A 25,573-nucleotide genomic window follows, 5' to 3' on the forward strand; every position below is an offset into this window, starting at 1 on the left:
TAATTCTCAAATCTTTGAAATGTGTCACTATACAATGTAGGAATCACTATACAATGTGTCACTATTCATAATATTTGTAACAAATAATCCATTATATACCATCTTAGAACTCCAAAAAATAATTCTCAAATCTTTGAAATGTGTCACTATACAATGTAGGAATCACTATACAATGTAGGAAGAAAAAATTCTGTAATCTTTGAAATACTAAAAAAAAAGGCCACTTTGTTTTTACACGTGTTAGTTTCAATTTGTAACACAGTCTTCTTTTGAATTTCATAATATTTGTAACAAATAATCCATTATATACCATCTTATGTAAACACAAGAGTTGATTCCTTGTCAATCTAGTCTCACAATTAATCTCAATGATCAATGACCTCATCATTTAGAAAAATAAAACAAGATCTTGCCAATAAAACATAAAAATTAAATATTAAAAAAAGAAAACAAAAAAGCATACAACCTTATTCCTTGTCAATCTAGTCTCATAATTAATCTCAATGATCATATGACCTCATCATTTAAAAACACAAAAATATGAAAATTAAAAATTACAAAAATTAAAACATATAACCTTATATTTTATTTTTCAATTCCCTAAAATATATATAATATACTACTCATAAAACAATAAAAAAAAATTCTCGTAAATATATTAAATGGTTAGTAAAAAGCCCACAAGGGGTAGTTCAATTAGCAATCACCTTGATAATGACATGATATATTCAAACCTGCATCTCAAATTGATATACATATATATATATTGCTGCTTGCCCACGAGGGGTAGTTCAATTCGCAATCGCCTTGATAATGACATGATATGTTCAGAACTCCCCGTGGGTCAGCCAACAAAAAAAATTATTATTAATTAATTAAAAAAATCAATATATGAGATAAACATCTATACATTTTAAAAATATATAACAAGTTTACTATAGAATTCCTAACATGTGAATAGACTTTGTTACAATAAAATGGCCAATAATGTGTCTAACTAATACGACATGCCCAAAAAACCATAAATCATGTTTACATGATACATTCATATAAAAATAAATCAATTCAATTAAAAGAGCAGAAAAAACATAACTACTTTTGAGGGAAATATCAACTTTTGCTTCACATAACAATTTGATTGCTAAAATCTACAAAGATGTACATACTCCCTCTAGATTTGAATTTGTAACATACTACTAGGAAACACAAGTTCTTACAATTAGAACCACTCAACTTCTAGGTAAGCCGTTGATTTTTATTTCACTTAGCCCTCATTTGAGAGCATCTTTCTCATCATCGCCCTTAGACTCTTCAATGAGAGCATATTTCTCATCATCACCCTTAGACTCCCATGAAGAGACTCCTCTGAAATCTCCTTTTGTATGAAGGCATAGCATATTTCTCATCATCACCATTTAGACTCCCATGAAGAGACTCCTTGGGATCTCTTTTTGTATGAAGGCATTCCCTAATCTCTCTTAGGGAGATTCTCACATATTATGATCCCTTTCACAAAAGATGCCCATGGCTTGGAAAAGCCATTCACGGTTTTCCTCACCATCTCCTCCTCTTTCTCGCCAACTACTGCCAGCTCTTCTCGGACCCCGAATGGTTGTCCTCACCATCTCGTCCACACTTTCTCCCCAAAAACTACCAGCTCTTCTCGGACCTCTGTAATCTTGGTGAGATGTGTAGCAATTGTATCAAACTTGGACATCTTGGTATTTCTCGACATTTCTTTCAACGTCATTATTATGTCTGCATTGTTGCTTTTATATAGCTTGGTCAAATGCTCTCACATTTCCTTAGTCGATTTCTTCACAGAGAGATGAAGGATTCCATGATCCTTTACTCCATCCAAGAAAATCTCCTGGCCTTACATTTTTTTTTGGTTAAAGATGGTTAGTTCTATAGCATCAGTAAGAGTAGTGAGAGCGTTGTTTGCAAACTCCGAAATCCCGTTCTCCATTAACCTCCAATGTTATCCTCTTCTTCTCAGAATTGCAGTGAGATGTCCCCTCCAACCGGTCTTTATATCTTAGCCTTGTTGCAGCCATCCTTGCAAACCTCCAAATCAAATACTCAAAACCTCAAAAAATACACCGTTGGAAAAGATATAGTTTGTTATTGTAAACTCTTAGTGACACTTTCTAGTGCTCTGATACCATGTTATATATTTTAATATGGTGTCTGATACCACTGTTATATTTTAATATGGTCTCTGATTTATCAATTCCTCAAACAATTAATAACGGGAAAAATATTTTGCTCAATAAAATAAATATATTAGCATTTTTAACTTTCAAAAATAAATTACAAATAAAATAAAATAAGAAAATCAACCACAAGAACAACACAAATTTCTACACAACAAATCTTCTTTCACTTTATTAAATATGGAAAATTAAGGCGTTGAATAGGCTTGTTCCTTGAACCTGGGATTCAGCTCACTGTAGTATTTTCAACCTCTAGAGAGACTCAGCCTATGTAAATTCAGACCTCCTAGAAAATACTCGACCCTAGCAAATCTCAACTCGCTTGAAAAAAATCAGTGTCCACCTATACAAACTACGCACTAGGAAATTTGTCCTCCCTTCCTCCACATGGACCTAGCTTAAAACTCAGCCGACACAACTTAACGTCCCTCTCCCAAGTCTTAGCCTTTCTCTCATTCATTGAATAAATCTCTCAATATCAACGTGTCTTTCAGCTCTCCCTTAAGCTTATTTATAATGTCAATTGAGCTAAATTTCTAACCCCCACTCTCTAAAGTGATAGATGGCTAAGATTAATTCCTACTCCACTCAAATCAACAGTAAATATTAGATCTAAGTGGGCTTAAATAATTCAGTTATTTATCCTTGAAAATTTAGCCAAATCAACAGTAAACATTAGATCTAAGTCGGCTTATATAATTCAATTATTTATCCCTCAAAATTTAGCCAACTAACATTAAATTAATTAATGTACTTTATATAACTTAAACTTGGGGAAAAAACATATTAATCACCTACTCCTATCAATCAAGCATCTAATGAGGCAATCTTCCGCAGGCTAGACACCAAGCTCATGCAAAAACACCTGTCTGAGCTAAATATCATCAAACACAATCTCTGTATTCTTCAGGGTGGATAGTGTCAGACCTGGGACTCCATGCATGCAATTGAGAGAGGGCCCTCTCCTGGCATGTTGATGTGGATGTGAAGCTTCCCGTGGTGAGCTAGCTCCTAGGTTTTGGTATTCTGAACATCTCTATTGGACGTGGGCAAGGGATTACAAAGGACGAAGCAGAGTTCGCACCGCGAGCTTGGATGGAAAGGTAGGAGCTGCATTGTATCTCGGTGTTGTCCATTCCATTGAGTTATAGTGCGGATGTCTTTTCTCTTGCCACCCCGCTGTTAAAAGGGGTGCCTTTTGCAGCCTCACGTGGAGAGCAAACTTCAGTCTCACAAGGTTTTTCATGGATGTTGGCAAAGGGAATCAACAGGGTGGAGGTAATTTCCCCCAGATGTTTTGGGGACTGTGAATCGAGGGCTGATCTCATCACTTCCTGGGGGGAACTCTAACTCTGTTATTCTATGTTCAAACCCTGTCCATGTTTCAAGTGGATCAGGAAAGGTCTCTGGTGTGCCTATTTGTTAGAGACCATGGGTGGAGACCTGCCGCTATAAGAATGTCCAGAAAACATTCTCCTCTCTCCCTGGAACAAAACATTAAGGATCTCTAGGATGAAATGATGCAAATGCAACTCAATCACAACCAACTATTTCCGCAATCACCTCCAGTATGGGCATACTAGTTGACCAAAAATCACTACTTTAGAAAGCAGAAGATGAGATTAACAGCCTAAGACCACAAATTGAAGAGCTGAACACGTTACTGTCATGGGTAATCATTATTTTCTTTCTGAAGCTGATTCTGTTAACGCTGATGGGTTTTTCCTTTCGGATCTTTCGGATTTTAGGTGTCTTTTGCCAAGTATATAATACCTAGGTCTATATTTTATTTTTTTGGTTTTAAAGATATGTCAGCACTATTGATACTATGAACAGTATAGCTGATAGGAACTCTGGTAAAATTTCGTACCTCTGATGTAACACTGCACCCCCAGACGCAGATTTTATCAATACAATATTTTTAGTTATGATTTCAAAAATAAATTAAAATAAGTAATACACCAACGATGGAAAGCACTCAATATTTCAAGTAAATTGCATAAAAATGTCAAAATTGCATTCGACAAATTGAACTAAAATATTGCAGCAAGTTTTGGGAGGGTGGAAAATAGTGGATGACTGTCAAGGACAGGTTTCATTATCAGATGTGCCGCCATATACATAATCTTCAGCTGATGTTTTGCTTATCTTTTTTTTTTTATATTTTTCATGCACAGACTCATTCCACAGACTGCTTATTCTTGTTTTAAGCAAATGGACTTTATGGTTTTTTATACTTTTTGTGGGTTGTTTTCCTCTCTGTTGAGGAGACCCAAAGATATGAAGTATATATTTATATGTTAAAACTGCCTCTCTCGGGGAGGACATCTTTTAGATCTTGGCTGTATCAAACACAGCCGATTCCTACAGCAAAACTTTGTTCTGAAAACAGTGGAACAAAAAGACAGTAAGGAGTTTTTTGACTGATTGCATGGTCAATCAATCAGTAGTTTTGGAAATGCTCAGCATATGCAATGTAACTTTTTATTTTCTTAATAAAAAGTTCGCTTTTTCTTCGGAGAAACAAAAAAAATATATATATATATATATATATATATATATATATAAAAATAAAAATAAAAATTTAACTAAAATATTCTGATTTATAAATAGATGTAAAGCACTCAATATTTTAAGTAAATTGCATATAAAAATGTCAAAATTGCATTCGATAAATTGACCTAAAATATTCTGATTTATAAATGTCTGGGAAGTGCGACCCTCCACTAAAATAAAGTGAACGTATATTGGATTTGGAAGTAGAAAAAGTATACGAAAAAACAAAAACTAGCTAGAGACAGCATAAACTTTTAAACTTACTTAAATACTGCTTCTCAGGTGTTCACATAGAAATAAAGAGAAACAAATCCTGAAGTAAGATCTAAAAGCCAAAACCAGTCTGTCCCCACACTCCAATATCAATAGTCATTTCAGAAAGGAAGTTCAAGTCCAGATTACGGGTGACTGCCTGCATAAAAATGTCATCTAACTATGCCCCAGGCACAAGCTGCCATGGACAAGTCCTGGCTTATGATCTGCCTTGATAGCTGGAAGTAACTTGATTATTAACATGCAAGGGACGAAGAGAAATGCCTCTGCAATTGGATGAAGATTTATTCATAGATGTTCCCAAATGCCCAGCTTTTGAATTACGCTTGCCTGCAGCACCAAACGAATAATCTAAACTGCTCCTACCCATTTGCCTGGGAAATAGCGAAACATCATTTAGTAGAACTTCATATATAAAAATCAAAAACTAGAGAGCAAAATGTTTTATGCGATTAAGCAACACTTTCAAAAGACAATAAAAAGCATTCTAAACATCCAAGCATCTTGACCCGCATGCTGAAGATCAACACATTAACCTCTCCATTGTCCACAACAAGAAAACGCCATATTACAGAACTGAAACAGCACTATTTCCTTACCGTACTACTAAAATCAAGCTCCACAAATTTTCATCTCAAAATTTAAACTGAAAAACTCAACAATCTGCAAGTAAAATCATCATGCATACAGTGGAATACAGGATGAAAATAAGTTATATAACATAGAAAATCAGCAATCATTTCTTTAAAAATACCGATACCAGATGCCTAAACTGTTACTGTAAATTGTATAGTGAATATTTTTAGATCAAAAGAGATCTCATCACTTGAAAATCGAAAAGAGAAATTTTAATCTTTGCCCATTTATTGATCAAAATATCTAGGCAACCTACGAATTATTTTTCCAAATAACTAGACATTTCCTTGAACTCAATTCTACTGAAGATGTTGATGTTTTACTGTTATATTAAACCAGCAAAATTGTAAAATGCCATTACTATTTTGATAGAACTGTCTGCAAATATATCATCAGGAATCAACAAAACTATCTGCAATTATGTCAAACAGGAATCAGTAAAACTGACACCAATTATATCCCATCATACGACTATTCATTTGTGCCTGCTGATTGATGGGTCGACCTAAGAGCTGTTCCTCCTCTTGAGGTTGGATGCACCTAATAGGACCTCTAGATAACCCTCACATACCTAAGCATGGTAACTTGTTTACAATCCCTAAGCTACAAGACATTTGAAGATGATCTCCGTGTGAAGTACTCGTGCCTTTTACCTAAGCATGGTAACTTGTTTACAAACCCTAAGCTAGAAAGACATTTAAGATGACGTTTGTGTGAAGTACTCTTGTACCTATGATGATGAACTCACTTAATTGAGAGCTAAGTTGCAGGAAACATGGCCCTAGGGGGCGTTTCGCCAGGGGAAACGAAACTAAACGCGTTTCCCCGTACCGTACGGCCTGGAAACGCGTTTCCGGCCGTACAGCCACGTTTCCCGAAACCGAAACGTGGCCGTACGGCCGGAAACGCGTTTCCAGGCCGTACGGGCCACGTTTCCCCCAAAAAAACATTTGTTTTTTAATTTTTTTTTTTCTAATGTAGATCTCTTACATTTGTTTGCCCTAGTGTTGATATGCAGTTCATGGTAATGTTAAATTCTTAAAGTAAAAGTGATATTCTCCTTTATTTTTCATTTTCATCCTTTTACTTAAATTTTTAACATTACCATGAAATGACTCAGGATGTTTGAGAGTGGTTTCGCCGTCATTGGATTTCATATGGAGAAAGTAGAATTTTAGATCTTACTCAAAATCCAGCAGACTTATCTGTTTTTCAGGATTTCAGGATTGGGGGGATTTCAATGTTTCCATTGGATTTTATCATGTACTAGGGTATGGAACTTGTATTTAATCGAGAGAACAAAGCCCTCTATGCAAGGGAGACTCCCAATAATCAAGAGAATGTAGGGTACTAGGGTATGAAACTTGTATTTAATCAAGAGCACTAAGGTCATTCGACTATGTAGGAGGAGACTCCCAATCAACCACGAGACAAAAAATTAGAAATTTCTCGTGGCTGATTTTGGATATTTCTATTTTCATTATGTGATTATTCATGAGCAAATGTGATGTAAATTTAGATACTTATAGTCTATGCATTGACAATTGACAATTTTATCATAATGTAATAAATTAGAATGTATCATATATGCTTTATGATTGCACATATTTCTTAAATTCCTAATATATATATATATATATATATATATATATATATATTCGCGTTTCCCCGTTTCCAAAATTTGGGGAGGTCGCGTTTCGTATCGCTTCCCGTTTCGGAAACTCATACCCGTTTCCCCGTTTCGTGCAACCTTGATTGAGAGTATGTCATAGATGTTGTCTCCCAAGTATAGCAACCATCCCTTGAGGGATTCATAAAGACTTTCCAACAACTTAGTGAGGATGTCAAACCCCACTTGAAAACACTTCAAAGCAATGTAGCCAGGACGTTTACCACTCAGAGAAGAGCCAAAATGTTTCCAGGAAAAATGATGCACCCCAGTGACCACATGACACCCCCAAGCTGACATTGCACCCTCTTGATGGATGTTGCCCTATTCCTAGACCACTTTATTAACAATGATGACTTCAGATCCCTTTAAATGGAGCAGTACACCTTTGCACCTCCCTGATGGATGTTGCCAAATTCCTAGACCAATTTATGGACGATGATGACCCGAAATCCCGTTGAAAGGAATGATGCACCTTTCTTGATGATGACAACATGCCTTATCCTTATGATATCACCATAATGAGGCACCTAGGATGATGATGTGGACTTAATTGATGGAGATACTTTGATGAGGAGGGTTTGCTTGACCATTGGACACCTTGTTGATCAGGAGATAGCTTTGAGTGAGGAGCATTCATGTGACACATCTTATGTACCTTGTTGATGGATATTTCACTTTTAGATGATTCCAACATTGATGGTAACCCTTTACTGTCCCTCCAAAGCCTAAAACAATGCCTAAAGAATCCAAAACATTTCTAGGAAAGATGATGCGCCCCAGTGACCACAAGACACACCCAAGCTGACATTGCACCTTCTTGATGGATGTTTCCCTATTGCTAGACTATTTTATTAACAATGATGACTTCATATCCCTTTGAATGGAGCAGTGCACCTTTGCACCTCCCTCATGGATGTTGCCATATTCCTAGACCAATTTATGGACAATGATGACCCGAAATCCTGTTTAAAGAAATGGTGCACCTTTCGTGATGATGACAACATGCCTTAGCCTTATGATATCACCATAATGAGGCAACTAGGATGATGATGTGGACTTAATTGATGGAGATACTTTGATGAGGAGGGTTTGCTTGACCATTGGACACCCTGTTGATCAGGGGATAGCTTTGAGTGAGAAGCATTCATGTGACTCATCTTATGTACGTTGTTGATGGAGATTTCACTTTTAGATGATTCCAACATTGATGGTAACCCTTTACTGTCCCTCCAAAGCCTAAAACAATGCCTAGAGAAGCCAGAACATTTCTAGGAAAGATGATGCGCCCCAGTGACCACAAGACACACCCAAGCTGACATTGCACCTTCTTGATGGATGTTGCCCTATTCCTAGACTATTTTATTAACAATGATGACTTCAAATCCCTTTGAATGGAGCGGTGCACCTTTGCACCTCCCTGATGGATGTTGCCATATTCCTAGACCAATTTATGGACGATGATGACCCGAAATCCTGTTGAAAGGAATGGTGCACCTTTAGTGATGATGACAACATGCCTTAGCCTTATGATATCACCATAATGAGGCACCTAGGAGGATGATGTGGACTTAATTGATGGAGATATCTTGATGAGGGTAGTTTGCTTGACAATTGGACACCTTGTTGATCAGAACATGACTTTGAGTGAAGAGCATTCATGTGACTCATCTTATGTACCTTGTTGACGGAGATTTCACTTTTAGATGATGATGTCATCCTTGGAAGCCTTATTATCTCACAAGTGGGGTGAAGCACCTTGTTGATGGAGATTTCACTTTTAGATGATCATGTCATCCTTGGAAGCCTTTTTATCTCACAAGTGGGGTGAAGTGAGCTACATTTTATCATTGAGAGAGCTATCTTTTAGGTCGGCTTGTGACCTACCTAACTTGTAAACACTTAAAATATTATTTTAAGACTTGTAGTCTAAATTTATCCCAAATCAACTTTGTTAACCTTATATAAAAGTGTGTGTTGGACACCTAGTCCGTTAAGGGTTGGTGTGGAATGTAAACAGTGAAAAGGACTCCAAGGGACCACTTGTTATATGGAAACCAAAGGTCATCACAATGTATTATAAATGTATATCATGTGAATAATAGACGCATCTAATGCTTATCCTTCATATTTTATTTTCACCATGTGTGTGTTTAACATGGTATCAGAGAAGGCGTATACTGGCCATGCTCAAGTGTGAACCATTATGTGTGTGTGGGCCTTTCTCTGCGCGTTAATCTGGCCTCTGCTCATCAGAATTCTTGTCATACATTGTCTGCTTGTTTTGTGGTCTTGCGTGTACTAAGCACTCTGCTATTATGCGTGTTACCTTTCTGATCTGACTGTTTCTTGTTAAGCATGGTGTATTTCAAACATAACGCTCTCTGCGCACTTGATGTATCACCTAGTCCTGCCATCCTTGTTAAGTACAAACGTCTGACCACTGATTTTTCTATTCACAGGTTAGTTGTTTCCTGGAATCTCTCCTTCTCCAACTTGCACAATCTGTAAAGAACAAAATTGGTGTTTTCCCTAAGGTCTACAAATTCAAATGTTTTCTGGGTTTGTCAGCGAATTGTACAGTCATTAAAATTTAGCATAAATATCTTGCAACGTTCGGGACTCTTTGGTCTCATGGATAGCCTAAATGAGCGCCACCAGTGATTCTCTATTTTGTTTGCCATAACTTGAGCATTCTCACTGTGCACCTGTCCATAGCGCTCCATTAATTTGTTGCCTCTCCTCTCGTACCTGTCTCCTGGAAACGCTTACGCTTTCTTCTTTCAATTATCTACCCTGTGAAGTTGCATGCAACCACATTTCACCGCCATATTAGTTGAATTATATTTGCATAACAGAGCCTTTTACAATTGGTTTGTCAGTTGCTAGACCCTATCCCTGGCTATCGCTATCTGTGTAACACTCCAGTTATTCGTTGTTTATCTTTGCATGTCAGGACTGGCATTGTCGTGGAAACAAGACTATTCTAATAGCAATGAACGGTTGTGAGCCAGAGGGATATGTAAAATCGAAGGTGCAAAAGTGAGTGTGAGCTCTGCTTGGCTTCAAGAAAAGAAGAAAAGTATGTGTCGAGGGCTTGGTCGATAAATTGTCCCTCACTTCATCTATGTGATTACATTTATATTGATATGCCTGATGGCCTGTCAACGAATGCGATTGTTGCTCCCAATCTGACTCCCGTTAGAGGTTGCTATACCTGGTTGTTATATAATGATGGCACTTCCTGCTTTGTTGTTTGACGGATTCGTGAACATGGTGTGTGACAGGTTGCATGCCACATGAGTTATGAATTACTTTTGTGACTTGGGTTGTGGTTTCATCTGATTCATTTGTGTAAGTGGTTTTATTGGTCATGTATCCCTGGAGCTCCTCTAGAGAGACCATCAAATCTCTACCAAGCATCACACCACTATCTGCGTTGCTTAACATGTGCTTCTGAGACGTTGTAAATATGCTTCACAATAACGACTCCCCCCTCTTTGTGACCAACAACACTCAATATTGAAGGCATTTCATCGTGGATTCTTAGTAAGAGATGAAAAATTTCTTTCGTGCTCATGTTCAGATCGATTGTTTATTGTTGATTCGGTGGTTGTTGTTTCATCATCAGTTACACGTTGGTTTTTACTGCCATAGCAGCTTGCCAAAGTGAGATGCTCGTATAGATGCATATATCTATGTTTCCTCTACTTCTGCTTTTTGTGGATAATTGCATATGATTGGCGTAGTGATTCGTGTCTTAAATGCCAGTAGCATGGTGCTCAGTGATACCAAGAACGGGGGTGACGCGTGGAGAACCTTGTGGATTGCGGCCCTAGTCAGAATTGGATTTGAAAGATTGCAAGTTTGAATCCAATCCAACGTGGTTGCGAGGTCAAAATCATAGCTTGAGTGTTATGCAAGTTGTAAAGAATGAGCCTCTTCTATTTTGATAGTTTGCTTTCCAGTAAATAGCAAATCAATAATATTAATGAGGGGAAGATTTTCAGCACAAATATTATGATGATATGTGAGTTTATCATGAACCATGTTGAAGTTGAAGACGGAAAGGAACCACACGTACAAAGATTTATTAGAGCAAAGACACGAGGAAGCGCATATCCAAGACCAACGTAGAGAGAAGCAGGATCATCCACAATATTACATTTTCCCACATAAACATGCATAATGTGACCACTACATGTCAATGCTCGATATGAACCTTTGACTCAATTGCAGGCTTCTCAAATTTAGTCGATAGTGGAGGGCACATTGAATGTGTTTCTAGAGGCGTTGATTCACAATTGGGAGGATTTATTCATTCTTAGGAGCAGCACTTGTAAGATTCATTTGTTTTTCCTGAGTTACCGGAAACGCCTGAAGAAATCGCCGGAAACGTGGAAAACGGATACGATCCTTGTCCGAAATGCCGTAAAAAACGTTTTGTGTCGTTTCAAAAAATTGGAAACTTCGGATTCGGAATTGGATACATTTCTAAGGGTTTTTAATTTTTTTGGATCCGTTTCTGGAAATCTGGAAACGGATCCACGAAAATCGTGATAGGAATCCACCCTTAAAATGTTAAAACGCATGAAAATTTGTTCAAAAATTTATACAAACAAAAAAAGATAGATGCTCAAAAATACAAACAAAAGGGTTTGATTAATGTCTTCATAAAGAGATTTACTCGAGCGATAATTTTCAATTTGGTTAAGGTTTTGTTAATTGTCATTGATTTTGCTCTTGTTTCATAAATCCCTCCAATATAACAAATCTTCTCTAGCCAGTCTTTTTCCTGCATATAGTCAAGAGACCAAGCTGACATTGAGAAGATTGAAATGTTCAAATAGGTCTTGGTAGAATATCTCAATGATCCCATGGGCCTTTTAATTGTCATGCAAGGAAGATAGAGACCATCTGCCATGCATGACACATTCTTTGAAGGAGTTGGACCCGAAAGCACAAAGGTTGTAGCATTTCTAATCACATTACTAATGATGATGATAATATGTTGAATGTTATAATAAACGCTAATGAAGATGACAATGTTTATGCTGAATTGATGATCATGATTTGTTTATGTTGAATTCATGATGATGATTATGTATTTTTATCTAAGTAACCTGACACAGGGATTCGGGATTCGTAGGATACAGGGATTCGAGTGTCGGATACAGACACGTTGACCCCCGGGAACAGGACACGTAGGATTCGTTATATATTATTTTATTATATATATATATATATATATATATATATATATATATAATTAATTATTTCTTACACAATTTCTCATTAATTATACAAATTCATTGATTTCAAACATAGATCTTCATCTAGATGTTAGTTTTACTATTTACAAAGTAAGTTAGTAATATTATAGCATGCATAGTTGATACAAAATTCAAATACATCTCACCGTCACATAAATCATAAATGATAAATCAATGAATCATAAATTCTAAATTGATAAATCATAAATCATAATACATATTCAATTCATCAATGATCCAATAGGAAAAAGACAAGATAGTAAGATAAAGACACCAATAGTTGTAGCTTTCTCATTAATTCATCAAACCAAAATGTGTTACATAGGTAGTGCAATTCCAATGGCAAATAGAAATAGAAAAAATAAAACAACTACAAATATAAAAGCCTCAAGGCAGTAGGTAGCCCATGACTCATGAGTCATCAATCCTCATAGTCATCATCAGAATCAGCATCAATGTCCTCATCATCATGGTCACCACTGCTCTCCTCTGCATCCTCCTCCTCCCCTGTATATCCATAGTCACCTATGCATCTGCTGGCGTGGAGGATGACCCCTTTACAATATCACTGTCATCAAATCCAATAGGTTCTAGCACTGGATCATTAAGATCCATGTTGGCCAATGCCAACTCAACACCGTTGTCCAGACCCATATCATCAAGAAAGACATCCCACATCTTTGTCTTTCCCTTCAACCACTCTTCCCTCTACTTGTAAATAAGACGAAGGTTGGTGTGCACATACACCATTGTCTCTGCCCTGGACTACTCAAGCCTACTCTTCTTCACACTATACAAATTCCCATATGTGCTCCAATTCCTCTGGCAACAAGAGGATGAAGTCACCTGAGAGATGAGCCTCATGGCTAACTACTGAAGAGGAGGGCTTGTTGCCCCATGATTTGCCCATCAAGAATAGGGCTTCTTAGCCCCCTGTCTCTAATCACATGATATCCTGCAAATCAACCAGTGTCAGTGGAAAACTCTGCAAAGGCATCCTCCACCTCATCAAGCAATGATCTATCCTGAAAAACCCACCTGAATGCATCTTTCCTCCCCTCTGAGATTTCACCATCCATGTGAGGAGGGAATCCGCGAGAAGGTCCACCATCCAGCCACTCATGGTTGTAGTATATTGGGTTCCATGAGTGTGCCAAACAATGTAAAGGTGTGCAATTCTTGTCCCATCTGCTTACAACAATATCTTGTATAGTACCACAGAAGGCCTCTGGTGATGTCCCATACTCGGGGCACTCACTCTGTAGAATAATGCTCCTCACAAAGTCGATCATGGAATCCCATCCCTGGAAAAAAAAAATTCCTAGGATGAGTTTGTCTGTATCTGCAAATTGAAGCAAAGAAATAATAGGGTCCATGATCTGAATGATTAGATCTACCCTCTCCCACCAAGCATCATCTAGCACTGTGTCCTTCACTCTTTTAGAGGCTACTTGATCTGTCTTTCTCCAAAAAGACCAAAACTCATAAATAACTATGGCCCCAAGAGCAGTCTTGACCTCCCTCAACCTCTTCAACATGATGAATGAAGAGGCAAACCGTGTATCAGTGATCTTCAACAATGATATATTGTTGTACTGCTTGTAGATAGTGAGGGCATTTGTATGATTTTGCACGAAGTTACGGATATGTCGTGCATCCTCAATAATGTTAACAATCCAAAGCACATCAGAAGCAATGGAATTCAATGCTAAGTTCAATGAATGGCAATGCAAGGTGTCCAAAACACTTGTGGATATTTAACTTCCACAATCATGCGAGCAGCCTTGCAAACAGGTGCATTATCTGTAATGATTTGCACACAAGAATCAACCCCTACATCTTTAATAACTTTAATAAATAACTCACCCATAAATTGTGCATCCTTGTATTCTCCGAGTGTATCCACTGCTTTCAAGAAAACTGGACCATTCAAAGAAGCCACCATGAAGTTGATGAGTGGGTGTCGTGCTGGATCTATGTATCCATCAAAAACAATGCTAACCCGAGATGTTGGCCATGATACTTTATTAGGCTCAAGCATTTTTTGCACCTCTTTTTTTGCCTTCGTCAACAATGTGGTTCTAAGCTTCTCTGAACCAAGAGGCACATACCATGATGGAGACCCGTGAGTTAGAGCTCGGCACATTTCACTAAATAGAGGTGAGCATGCAACATTAAAGGATATGAAGTTTTGATAGAAAAAGAAAGCAATGGTGAGATCAAGCTCTTCTCGTTTCTCTTTTTGAAAAATCTTGTCCATTGGACCAAGGGAAATTGCCTTTCTTTTTGCTGCTTGTCCCCCAATAGAACTCTCAAATGGAAATTTGGTTGTGTCTTTCCTCAAAAATGGAAGGGTGTCATCATTCTTGGTTTTTCTTGATTTTGCAGCCACATTTGCCATACCAACAATCAACTCTTTTTCCATTTATTTCCTCTTTTGTAAAGGAACAGCTTTACAAGCTCCAACTCCACAACCTGGTAAAGCCAACAAATGGCATTTCACACGGTAATATGTGCTTGTGAAAGTATTGTGGCAAAAGTTGCATCTCCAATGCACATTGCCTTCTAAATACTGTAAAGGAAATAAACAAAACATGCACAAATTTGTAAAAGAAATGTGCATATACAAACAATACAAATGCAAAAAAATAGAGATGAAATGCACTTACCTGATGCTTGAATCTCCTTGCCGAGCACTCCAAACCCTTGTCTCCTTGCTCCAAACTTTTAACAGCAAACCCACAGCTCACTTTTTGCAAAAGGAATGAGAGAAAATGGTAAATAAAAAAAGGAATGCACTGTTTTTAAGGCCCGCGGGTTTCATTTTCGTCGGATTCGAATCCGCTTTTCGGGACACGTTGTGTCCTAACGGAACACGACCCGGATTCAAGTGTGTCCCATTAGGACACGACATGTCCTGAATTTGGGAATCAAATTCCCTCAAATCGTGTCTAATTGATAGGATTCGGACACTTCAAGAAAAAATGACGAATACAATTTCATAGATTTTTAGATATAGAATCTAGATTCTAAAAGATGAATCGTAATATGATATATATGTGTGTGTGTGTGTCGTTTCCTTGTAGTATCATATTCAAATTTTTTGAAAATTTGTCATATCTGTTTCAAACCTTGTATCCGTTTCAGCGCAAATTAGCTTTTTTCAAGGAAAATGATCGAAATTAATACAGCATTAGAGTTACATAATACTTTGATACTTTGTCCTTTTGATGACACAATCAAAATTAGCAAAACAAATTTTGAAAATATTCAAATTTTTCTACAAAATGCACAAGAAAATATTGATTTTCTGCAACTTGAATCACAATTCCAGCGAGATGAGCTTCAGCGAAAGAGTTGTCATTCTAAATTGTTTTATGTTCAGAACAATCCTTTGTTGAAGATTGAGACAAACTCCCATCAGCAACAAGAATATGAAGTTGAGGTTGATTCAATGCCCAGTTCCAGAACAGATTTGCATAAAGATACAGATGTAGAAGTTCAATTTGCACTTCCCAAGCCAATTATCAAACCTTGGGAAGAGATCGTCAATAACAGAAACAGAACTGGTCTTGGATATGACAAGGATGTGTCCTTTCATATCCTGGACTATTCAAAGCCCATCCAGTTTCAAAGTGTTGGATTTCTTTATGACGGTTCATCTTCAGCTATTCGAGATCATGCTCCTCTTCCACAGCAACCACAACAGATTGTTAAATGCCAACTCGGTCACATGAAAGATCATTGTTTCATCTTCATCCATGTGAGCACTGTCATCAAACCACTCATTCTTCAAACAAATGCTTCAAAAACAATCCTCCTGCAAGAACAAAGATTCATCTTGGATGGATCGCTTATTGGCAATGGGCTTCAACAGCCAAGAATATATTTCAATCATATTTCAGAACTTGTTCTACATTATTGAACAGTCTTGCAATTGAGTTTTCTCCATCTCCTCTCCTTGTATTTGACAGGGGGGAAGTGATGGTCTACAAGCTTCAAAGCCACATCAAGCGAACCTGAGCCACAACCTAAACCTACTGCCTAATTCAAAGTTGTAGCCAGAGAAAGAGATTCCCTTGAGCATGTCGTTGGTTGGTGGTCAGCCTTAAACAATCTATGATGGGGTTGAGACCTCCTTTTTCAGGTTGAACTTCTCCCTCTTCAAAGAACTGGGGACACTTCCTCTAGCAGAAGACTTTAGCTTCTTGCCAATTCTAGAAGAGTTCCATGAATTGCATTAAGAATTCCAGAGTTGGTGGTCATCCTTAAACCACCGCAGGTTATAGACCTCCCTTTTCTAGGTTGAAGGTCTCCCTCTCCAAAGCATTAGGAACAACTTCCTCTAGCAGAAGATTTCAGCTTCTTGCAAGATTTGGAAGAGTTTCAAGAATTGCACTAAGCATTCCAGTGTTAGTAGTCATCCTTAAACCACCACCTTATACTTTCATTTCAGAGAGCTCATTCATCTTATTATTGTCATGCATTATTGTATTTTGTATTATAGCTCTCTTTTTAGACTCGTATATACCCCTTCGGATTAAGGGGGGACACGTAATCTGCTAAGGGTTGGTGTAGAATGTAAACAGTCAAAGGGAGTCCAAAAGACCACTTGTTATATGGAAACTAAGGGTCATCAAAATGTACTATAAATGTAAATCATGTGAATAATAGACGCATCTAATGCTTATCCTTCATATCTTGTTTTCACCATGTGTGTGTTTAACAGTGTGCACTACTTTCTTTCTCTCCTTGGATGCAATGCATTAATAAGATGGTGAACTGTGCCATGGGGAATGGTACTAATTTATTGCAAGTGTTTTATTCCATTTTGTTGATGTTGCATAATTCGGGTTTTACGAAGTCCTCATGATATGTAAGATTTGTCTCCAAGTATCCATCAAGAAAACTTGGAATAGTATTCCTTGACATTAGCTCTCTCCTTTGTGAAAATTGTCAACGTCAGTTTGACAGGTTTTCCTCTCTGTTTCTCTCTCCATCGAGGTCTTCCTCACACTTTTGACTTCATATACCCAATTGATTAAAGGCACTAGTCACTATATGTCAATGTTCTTTTTCTTATTTTTTATGGAAAACTAGGGCTAATGTTTGGCAAAATCTGCATTAAATAGCATAAAACACCTTAGCATTTATTTAATTGAAAAGGGAAATATATCATTTTTATGCATTTTTCACCCATAATTCTAGAGCTGATGTCTATGGTTTCATAGTTGTTTTATGCATTTCAGCCATTAAAATATTTGCTTTCGCCTCTCTTGTTTGCATATTTATTAGCCTTTGATATTTTATCCTTTATCATCACTTATGACTATTTTTATGGTTGCTATCATAAATTTTGTTGTTGTAGAGTGTCCCTCGTTCTCACCCAAAGCCCTACCTTATTGAATACATTATGGGGATGTCTAATTAGCAGGTTCCTAGGAGGATATTTAGCCTAGGAGTTCTTGTGTTAATCTTTGAGGCCTATTGGGGAAGCCTCCCTTGTTGGATAAAATCCATCCACAAAACAGCAAAAGAACAGCCACTAAGATGACAATGGTTCCTGATCCCATTGCCGCCCTTGACCTAGAGTGCATAGTGAGGCTTTGCAGTAGGCCGCTATATCTTGCAGCAACACATCAAGATAGCTAAGTTGCACTGAAACGGATACGGGAACAGATACGAATACGGGGTTTGAAACGAATACGACAAATTTTCAAAATATGAGGATACGATACGGCAAGGAAACGGCATGCATATACATATACATATATATATATATATATATATATATATATATATATATTTCATATTACCATTCATCTTTTAGAATCTAGAATCTAGAATCTATATCAAAAAATGCATAGTCATCGTCATGAATTCAACATAAACAAATCATCATCATCAATTCAGCATAAAAATTGTCATCATCATTAGTGATTATTATAACATTCAACATATTATCATCATCATTAATAATGTAATCAGAAATGCAACAACGTTTGTGCTTTCAAGTCCAACTCCTCCAAAGAACGTATCATGCATGGCAGATGATATCTATCTTCCTTGCATGAAAATTAAAAGGCCCATGGAATCATTGGGATATTCCATCAAGACCTATCTGAACATTTCAATCTTCTCAATGTTAGCTTGGTCTTGTGACTATATGCAGGCACAAGATTGGCTAGAGAAGATTTGTTATATTGGAGGGATTTATGAAATCAAAAGCAAAATCAATGACAATTAACAAAACCTTAACCAAAATGAAAATTAATCGCTCAAATAAATCTCTTTACGAAGACATTCATCAAACCCCTTTATTTGCATTTTTGAACATCTATCTTTTTCTTAGTAAGAATTTTTGATAAATATATGGAGTGTTGTTGTTTCTAAAGATTTAGAAAAGATTTTATGAGACTCTGTTTATAGTGAGTTTATTTGCAAATCTGATTTCTTCATTTTTATTATTTATTTATGGCTATGCAAATTTTCAAGCTTTTTAACATTTTAAGGGTGGATTCTGATCACAATTTTCTTGGATCCGTTTTACCGGAAACGGATCCAAAAAAATTTAAATCCCTTGGAAACGTATCCAATTCCAAATCTAAAGTTTCCGATTTTTTGAAACGTCACAAAAACGTTTTTACAGTGTTTCAGACAAGAATCATATCCGTTTATGTATCGGAAACGGGGATCCGCGTTTCTGGGAAATTCTTCAGGAGTTTCCGGTAACTTAGCAAGATAGCCATGGAGAGAATATCCCTTAATCTAGGAAAACAATGGGTCTTTATTTCTTCCATCTCAAATGACTTTTCAAAAATACCCATTGAACTACAAGGTAAGTCACAACAAGTACCACAACCATGCGCTCAGGTCATGACATTGAAAATAAATTAAAAAATTTAAATGCAAGCAATAACAAAAGCACTAAATTAATCTAGCAAATAATAACACTAACTAGTGAAGTCTGAAAAAGAAAATTGTCGATCATTAGTAATAGTAATCAAATTATGTCAAATTCCTTATTTAACAATAAAATCACACAAATAAAAGATGTGCAAAAAATGAGACACGGGCAATCAGAGTACTTGACTGTCAAATATAAATTGATGATCAATAATGAACTTTCAAATTTATTTCAATCACTATAACAGTCAATTGTACAAGGTCCGCCGAATAAATTCAATTTAATAAACTACACAAGGTCAGTTAAATAAATTACATCAAGTTCAAATTCCTCCAAATTTAGGAATCTATTTTTTTTAGATTTCGATTTAAATTTGCATTTGAATTATATAATTCCTCAACTTAATGTTGAATTTGATCACATCTTTTGCATTGGCATAAATTATAATTCAATGTATATCTCCTCAAACTTAATGATAAATTTATCCCAACTATCACATATTTCTACAGTGATTAATTTCATTTTAAAATTCATGGTTGATGAAAACAAACAAGATGACTTAGTTTGTTGGTGGCTTGAAAAAGAACAGATTGAGAATAGGAATCAATATATTATTAAGGGAAATAAAACATTCCTCTATGAACAAGAACAAACCCAATAGGGTTTGATCAACTGATAAGACATGAATTATAAAGGGAAATAAAATATTCTTCTATGAACAAGAATGCACCCAATAGGGTTAGATCAACTAATAAGACATCAAGAGTTTTTCACTGGTCAATGAGGTTTAATTCCCTTGATGTCCATTAGAACATGTAGTTGCACCCAAATAGATTATATTAAGTAAACATGTGACTCGTCCACACCAGTGTTGCATGAAACGCACCCCCCCCCCCCATTTTATGCACACAAGATTCATATGCAATCTTTTCCAAGAAAAATAAGATGGATTTTTCAATAACCATGCAAATCTTTTCAAGAAATTAATATAATTAACTTATCTCTCTTTGGTTAACTTATGCTTTTAATATGTTTAACTTATCTTGCAATTTTCAGAAATTTTGTTAACTGATTAGTTCAATTAGAATATTGAATATATGCCACTTTCATAACCTTTTGAATGTGTTTCATACTCGGCTAACAAAAATTACACCACAAGTTACATGAGGGAACGCAACAAAAATTACTCTGGCATATGCTCCATCAACAAAAATTGTAACAACATTAGCAACATTAATGAAGTGAGAAAGAAAGCGTTCGTTTGTTTCATTTCAATGAAACACAAATATTTAATATTTACTGTTTACTATATATGATGAAAAAGATAGCATTGCTTGAATGATAAGGAGCATTTTAACATAACTTTTGGTGGTGAAATCTATAACCCTAAACGCTTTCCTCACCTCATACATGGCGTCTCAAAAAAACTTGGCCACTCCATGTGGTTGTACTTCCATCTCATATGACTTCACTACATATACTTGCGGAAAGGAAATGCACATTCTCCATGAACAGTTAAATATTTTTGCTTTGAAGCATGAAATCTACTGCTTCCAAGTCCCAAAGAAAGGAACTCTTCGTTTATGATTCCCACACTGCAAAAACTATGGACATTAGAACCAAGAAATGGTCTATCTCCTAGTCACTTCTGGCCATTTTTCTTTCTGGACATTCATATTCCATGGCTTCGTCAACGTTTTAGACTTTCAAGTCTTGATTTCCACTACCCTGTGATACGTCTACCTCACTAGATGCCTTATGATCATGGTGGTCGCCAATAGCAGGTTTCCCTCTATTGCTCCTATCATTATCATTCTAGGTTGGTATCACAAACAACCCTTTGTGATTGGTTAGTGCAATGAACACCTAGCATAGATCCATGGTGTAGAAAAAAAAATGAAAAGGTAGCTACCAAAAAATCGTTCAAACGCTAACTGATTCTTGTTCCAACCGCTTTAATTACATTGACATATTCATCAATAATAATTCTTATATTATTAAATCCATGATGTCTAACACCATGGATTTAATAATATATCTCAATGATCCCATAAAAGATAACACCATCCTCGATGTTTATCTCTTCTTCTTTCATCATTATTATAATTTTTCCTGTGTTTATCTTCCACTGGGACTTTGTCTTTTCATTTAGATTGTCTTTATCTCTTGCAATTTGCCTTTTAGATCAACTTTCACTCATGACATTTATCTCCAATGATGATAGTTATGTAATGAGAACAACCAGAAGGGAATCATTTACCTTCAAATGGAGGATTTCATTTTTAGGTAAATACTAATAAGTAAATGCAATATTATTTAATTAATAATCCTAAACATTTACAACTACAAAAATATTTAGTTTTTACATACAATCTTTTAGCCATTGTTCAATTTCAAAACATAAAAATTTTTAAAAAAAAGGCCTTAAAGAAACTTATTGTTAGTTTCCAATAATCTTGGAAACCATGGCCACTTCACGCAACAATTTAAATACACGTGGTTTATCAGCTATAGCAAGCACTCTAAGAGTTGTTTACCAACCCGAAAACAAGCACCATGAGTGGTTTCTCAGCCTTCCAATGTGGACAACATTGGAGTGGTGGTGGGGATGGGGAACTTCCTCTTATTGTGTAAGCAAAGAATGGAAAGAAAAGGCCAAGCAAAACCAAGGTGGAGGTGGATGTTCACAAAGTAAAAAGGACATGAGCAAAGTAAAATGTTTTGCATGTCATAAGTTTGGTCACGTAGAAAATTGTACAAACAAGAAGGCAAGGGAAAGACATCTACAACGGTCATAGCCCAAATGGATGAGTTCACTAAAAATTTGAGAACTTTGCCTTCGTGCCATGCCTTTCTAGCACCATCACAAGAGGGGTGCAGTTTGTGAGCAGTGGAGCATCTTGTCACATGACAAGATCTCAAGATATTTTCACCAATATGGCCAAACAGGCTAGAGACCTACATGTGGAGTGTTACCCACCACCAGTGGGTGAACCCTATAAGAGAAATTTTCTCCTAGATTTGTCTTCAGCCAACAACGCCTTGCAGCCACCTGATAGCTCGATGTGCCACCATTCTCTGCACCTAATAGTTCCTAGGAAATTTCTTTTGCATTCCCACTATTACTTCTAGTCTCATAAACCTACTTGGTCATCAGTGTACATTAATATGTTGTAAGCTACACATGTTGCTAGGCAAACCAATATTGATCATTAATTTGTGGCTAAGGCCAACTAAGGTTCATTTATTGCAATACTAGATTATGGTTAAGGCTAACGTACTCAATATTATGTAGGCCCTGTTACCCACCATTTTGTGGGTGATATCCGTAGGAGAAAATTTTCTCCAAGCTGTTGGCAATCTGCAACCACCAACTAGCTCGTTGTCCCATTTCTCCACCACCTGAGCCAGCCATGTGGTCCTTCACCCATCTGTCATGATCGTATGTTTGAAGGTGGGCCTACTGAACCTAAAGGTATGCCTTGTCATTTGGTAATTGAGTATTGTAGTTTTCTTATCCAAGACACTTTTGGGCATGAATTAATAGGGGGAATTGGTGGAAAGAGTGGGCAAGGTTTGTGCATCTGTCCCCTAGACCTATTTTGGATGTTACCCTTGGATCTTAGTCCCATGGGATCTCTTTTACAGACCTTTGGGATTTAGGGTGGTTCTACATGGGAAACCCCAATTTTGGTTGCATGGTCCCACTCCCTTATCCACATACATTACTCCCCTTCCATTAATTATAGCCCCATTCATTATTCTTCCCAATTGGGTCCACATAGGGTTGGCCTCCCCTTCCATTCATTATAGCCCCATTCATTATTCTTCCCAATTGGGTCCACATAGGGTTGGCCTCCCCTTCCCCTTTGCCAGACCTTGGGTCGAGTTTAAAACGATGCCCCGAAATTTGATGCGGTTGAAAAGAAAAGTAAAAGCATAATTGGCCACATTCAATAGGAAAATGTACCGCAAAATGCAAAAGTTGGTCGGGACAAACAAATTTAGCACGTGGGCAAAAGCCAAATGCATAAGCTCTACCCCATACCCATGGACACCACCCTAGTTCACATAGGCCCTAAATGAGCCTCCTTTATCATTCTCGAACCCATGATTGTCCCAACCCCTGGTGGGAAATGAACCGCACTACCTTAAAAGGGGTATCCACTGTTGTACCTTACACATCATGCTCTTATCCTTTGAGCCCCGACCAATTAATCAAAGAAAAATCATAAAAGGAAAAAGGCATATAAAGAAGGGTGGAAAAATCAAGGTCACCATGATTGCTCCCTCTTATACATTATATACCCCAATTACCCTTGAACCTCGACATGCAACCCAAAATTGCCCCTCATTCCCTATTCCATTCATCTCTTTATCACATGCCACCGCCATTTGAGGGATGTACCTTGGACATACTATCCCCCTCTATAGGTAGAAACCAACGAATAGGATACTTGGTTAACCCCCTCTAGAGCTTGGAGACATTAGCTGCCAAAGCCCACTATGGAAGGGCATGCCATTATGAAGTGCCCACCTGTTGTCCATGGTTTGTAAGCTCTTTAACTCGATTCCTTTAAATAACTGCTTGTACCAGAAGGCTAGGGGATGCATTGAATCTTATGCAGGATTGCTAATGGTCTCCATTTTGGGTTTAGTCTCCCTATACGGGGTCCTAACCCTCCAAAGGGATACATTGGCACATGTAGGGTGTGTGTAGATAGCCATGGGCCTCCATAGCAGTAGAAAGCATTCCATGGATCCCCAGAGATGTTCAGGGATTGCTCGAGATTCAACTATTGGACAAGGAAGATGCAATTGGTTCACCATGACTAGCAATCCCCACAATTGTACCATGCACTTGGCAAATGAGCCAGGACCTCCATGTTGATGTGGCATCACTTACACAATCATCTAAGCCCTTGTAGATGCTCTACAAGCATCTTCGATCTATTTGGAGACCCATGAGGTTACTTGTGTGCCCCCACACCCATTGGGAGCACCACAAGTTTATTATTTGGAGAACAAGCCGCCAACCCCATGTCCACTACCTTTGAGATAACTATTCATCATTATGGCACTTATGGACTTCACCAAGCTTCTTAGAAGGACCAACGACATGTATTATTGATCATTCAACCTCTTGAGAAGCTTATTCTTTTGTTTATGAGCTAGTTTGGTGGGCTTGTCACCAAAAGTTAGATATTTTGCACATTATTTTATTATAAGGGCTAATGTAGGCTTAATTAGCTAAATCGAACTCATTAGAAGTGTATAAATACAAGTGATGAGAATTCACTTTAGCTTCATCACTTGGATTGGACTAGTATCTCTTTAGAGAACTTCGCTATCCTTCTTGGAGGACAAATTTTTGGAGCATGGAATGAATTTTGATGTTTAGATCATTTTCTCTTGTCTTCGACCTTCTTAATTAGCAAAGTTTTGATGGTTGGATATATTCTTAATACATGTAAGTGCAATTTAATGCGATTCTTTCCTTCTATTTTGTCACATACATTGTTGTTGGGATTTCGCTATACTAGGGCTAATTCACTGCATCCATTTATGCGAAGTTGCGGAAATTTTGTTTCTAGATAGTGATGCTTCATGTATGGAACATGTATTATGAGTGAATGTTCCTAGAGATGCTTTATCATTGAAATTCATCTTGATAAGCAATCTATTTTGCAAAGCGAAGTATAAATCTCTTGAAGTTGTTTTTGTTGTTGCCCTAATGATAAGTGAAGCTATCTTCGAGGCCTCCTTGACATAGAAAATCCAAATTCCATAGTCATAATTCTACTTGACTCCAATCTCCCCAAAAGAATTAGGCACTAGTCCTCCATAGGTGATCACCTCAAAGCTTATTTCCATCACCTTTCCTTCTTTTCTAGGCCTAGCCTACATAGGTCACCTAACGGGTCAATTTTCTCACAATCTAGCCATCCAAACAGTTTGATTTCTGGTCCACAACTGCACTGGTGTGTCCTCAAGAAGCCCTCTAGATTTCATGAGATTATGACAATGAGATCTTGGGAAATCA

At 37.1% G+C, this 25,573-nt stretch overlaps 1 protein-coding gene across 2 annotated transcripts in view; it reads right to left on the reverse strand.

Moving 5' to 3' along the window:
- Window positions 1–4,864: 4,864 nt before the first annotated feature.
- LOC149198765 (cyclin-dependent kinase F-4-like) overlaps window positions 4,865–25,573 on the reverse strand; it is a 91,242-nt gene continuing 70,533 nt past the window's right edge. For both annotated transcript variants that reach the window (XM_089402154.1, XM_089402153.1), the window contains exon 20: window positions 4,865–5,419. In XM_089402154.1, coding sequence (XP_089258280.1) covers window positions 5,245–5,419 — 175 coding nt within the window. In that variant the 3' untranslated portion in view covers window positions 4,865–5,244. The remainder of the gene's footprint in view (window positions 5,420–25,573) is intronic.

This window comes from Pinus tabuliformis, chromosome 2_1, assembly GCF_031772625.1.
Source record: "Pinus tabuliformis cultivar Carrire ecotype Pingquan chromosome 2_1, CPIR1, whole genome shotgun sequence".
In the NCBI taxonomy this organism is placed as follows: Eukaryota; Viridiplantae; Streptophyta; class Pinopsida; order Pinales; family Pinaceae; genus Pinus; species Pinus tabuliformis.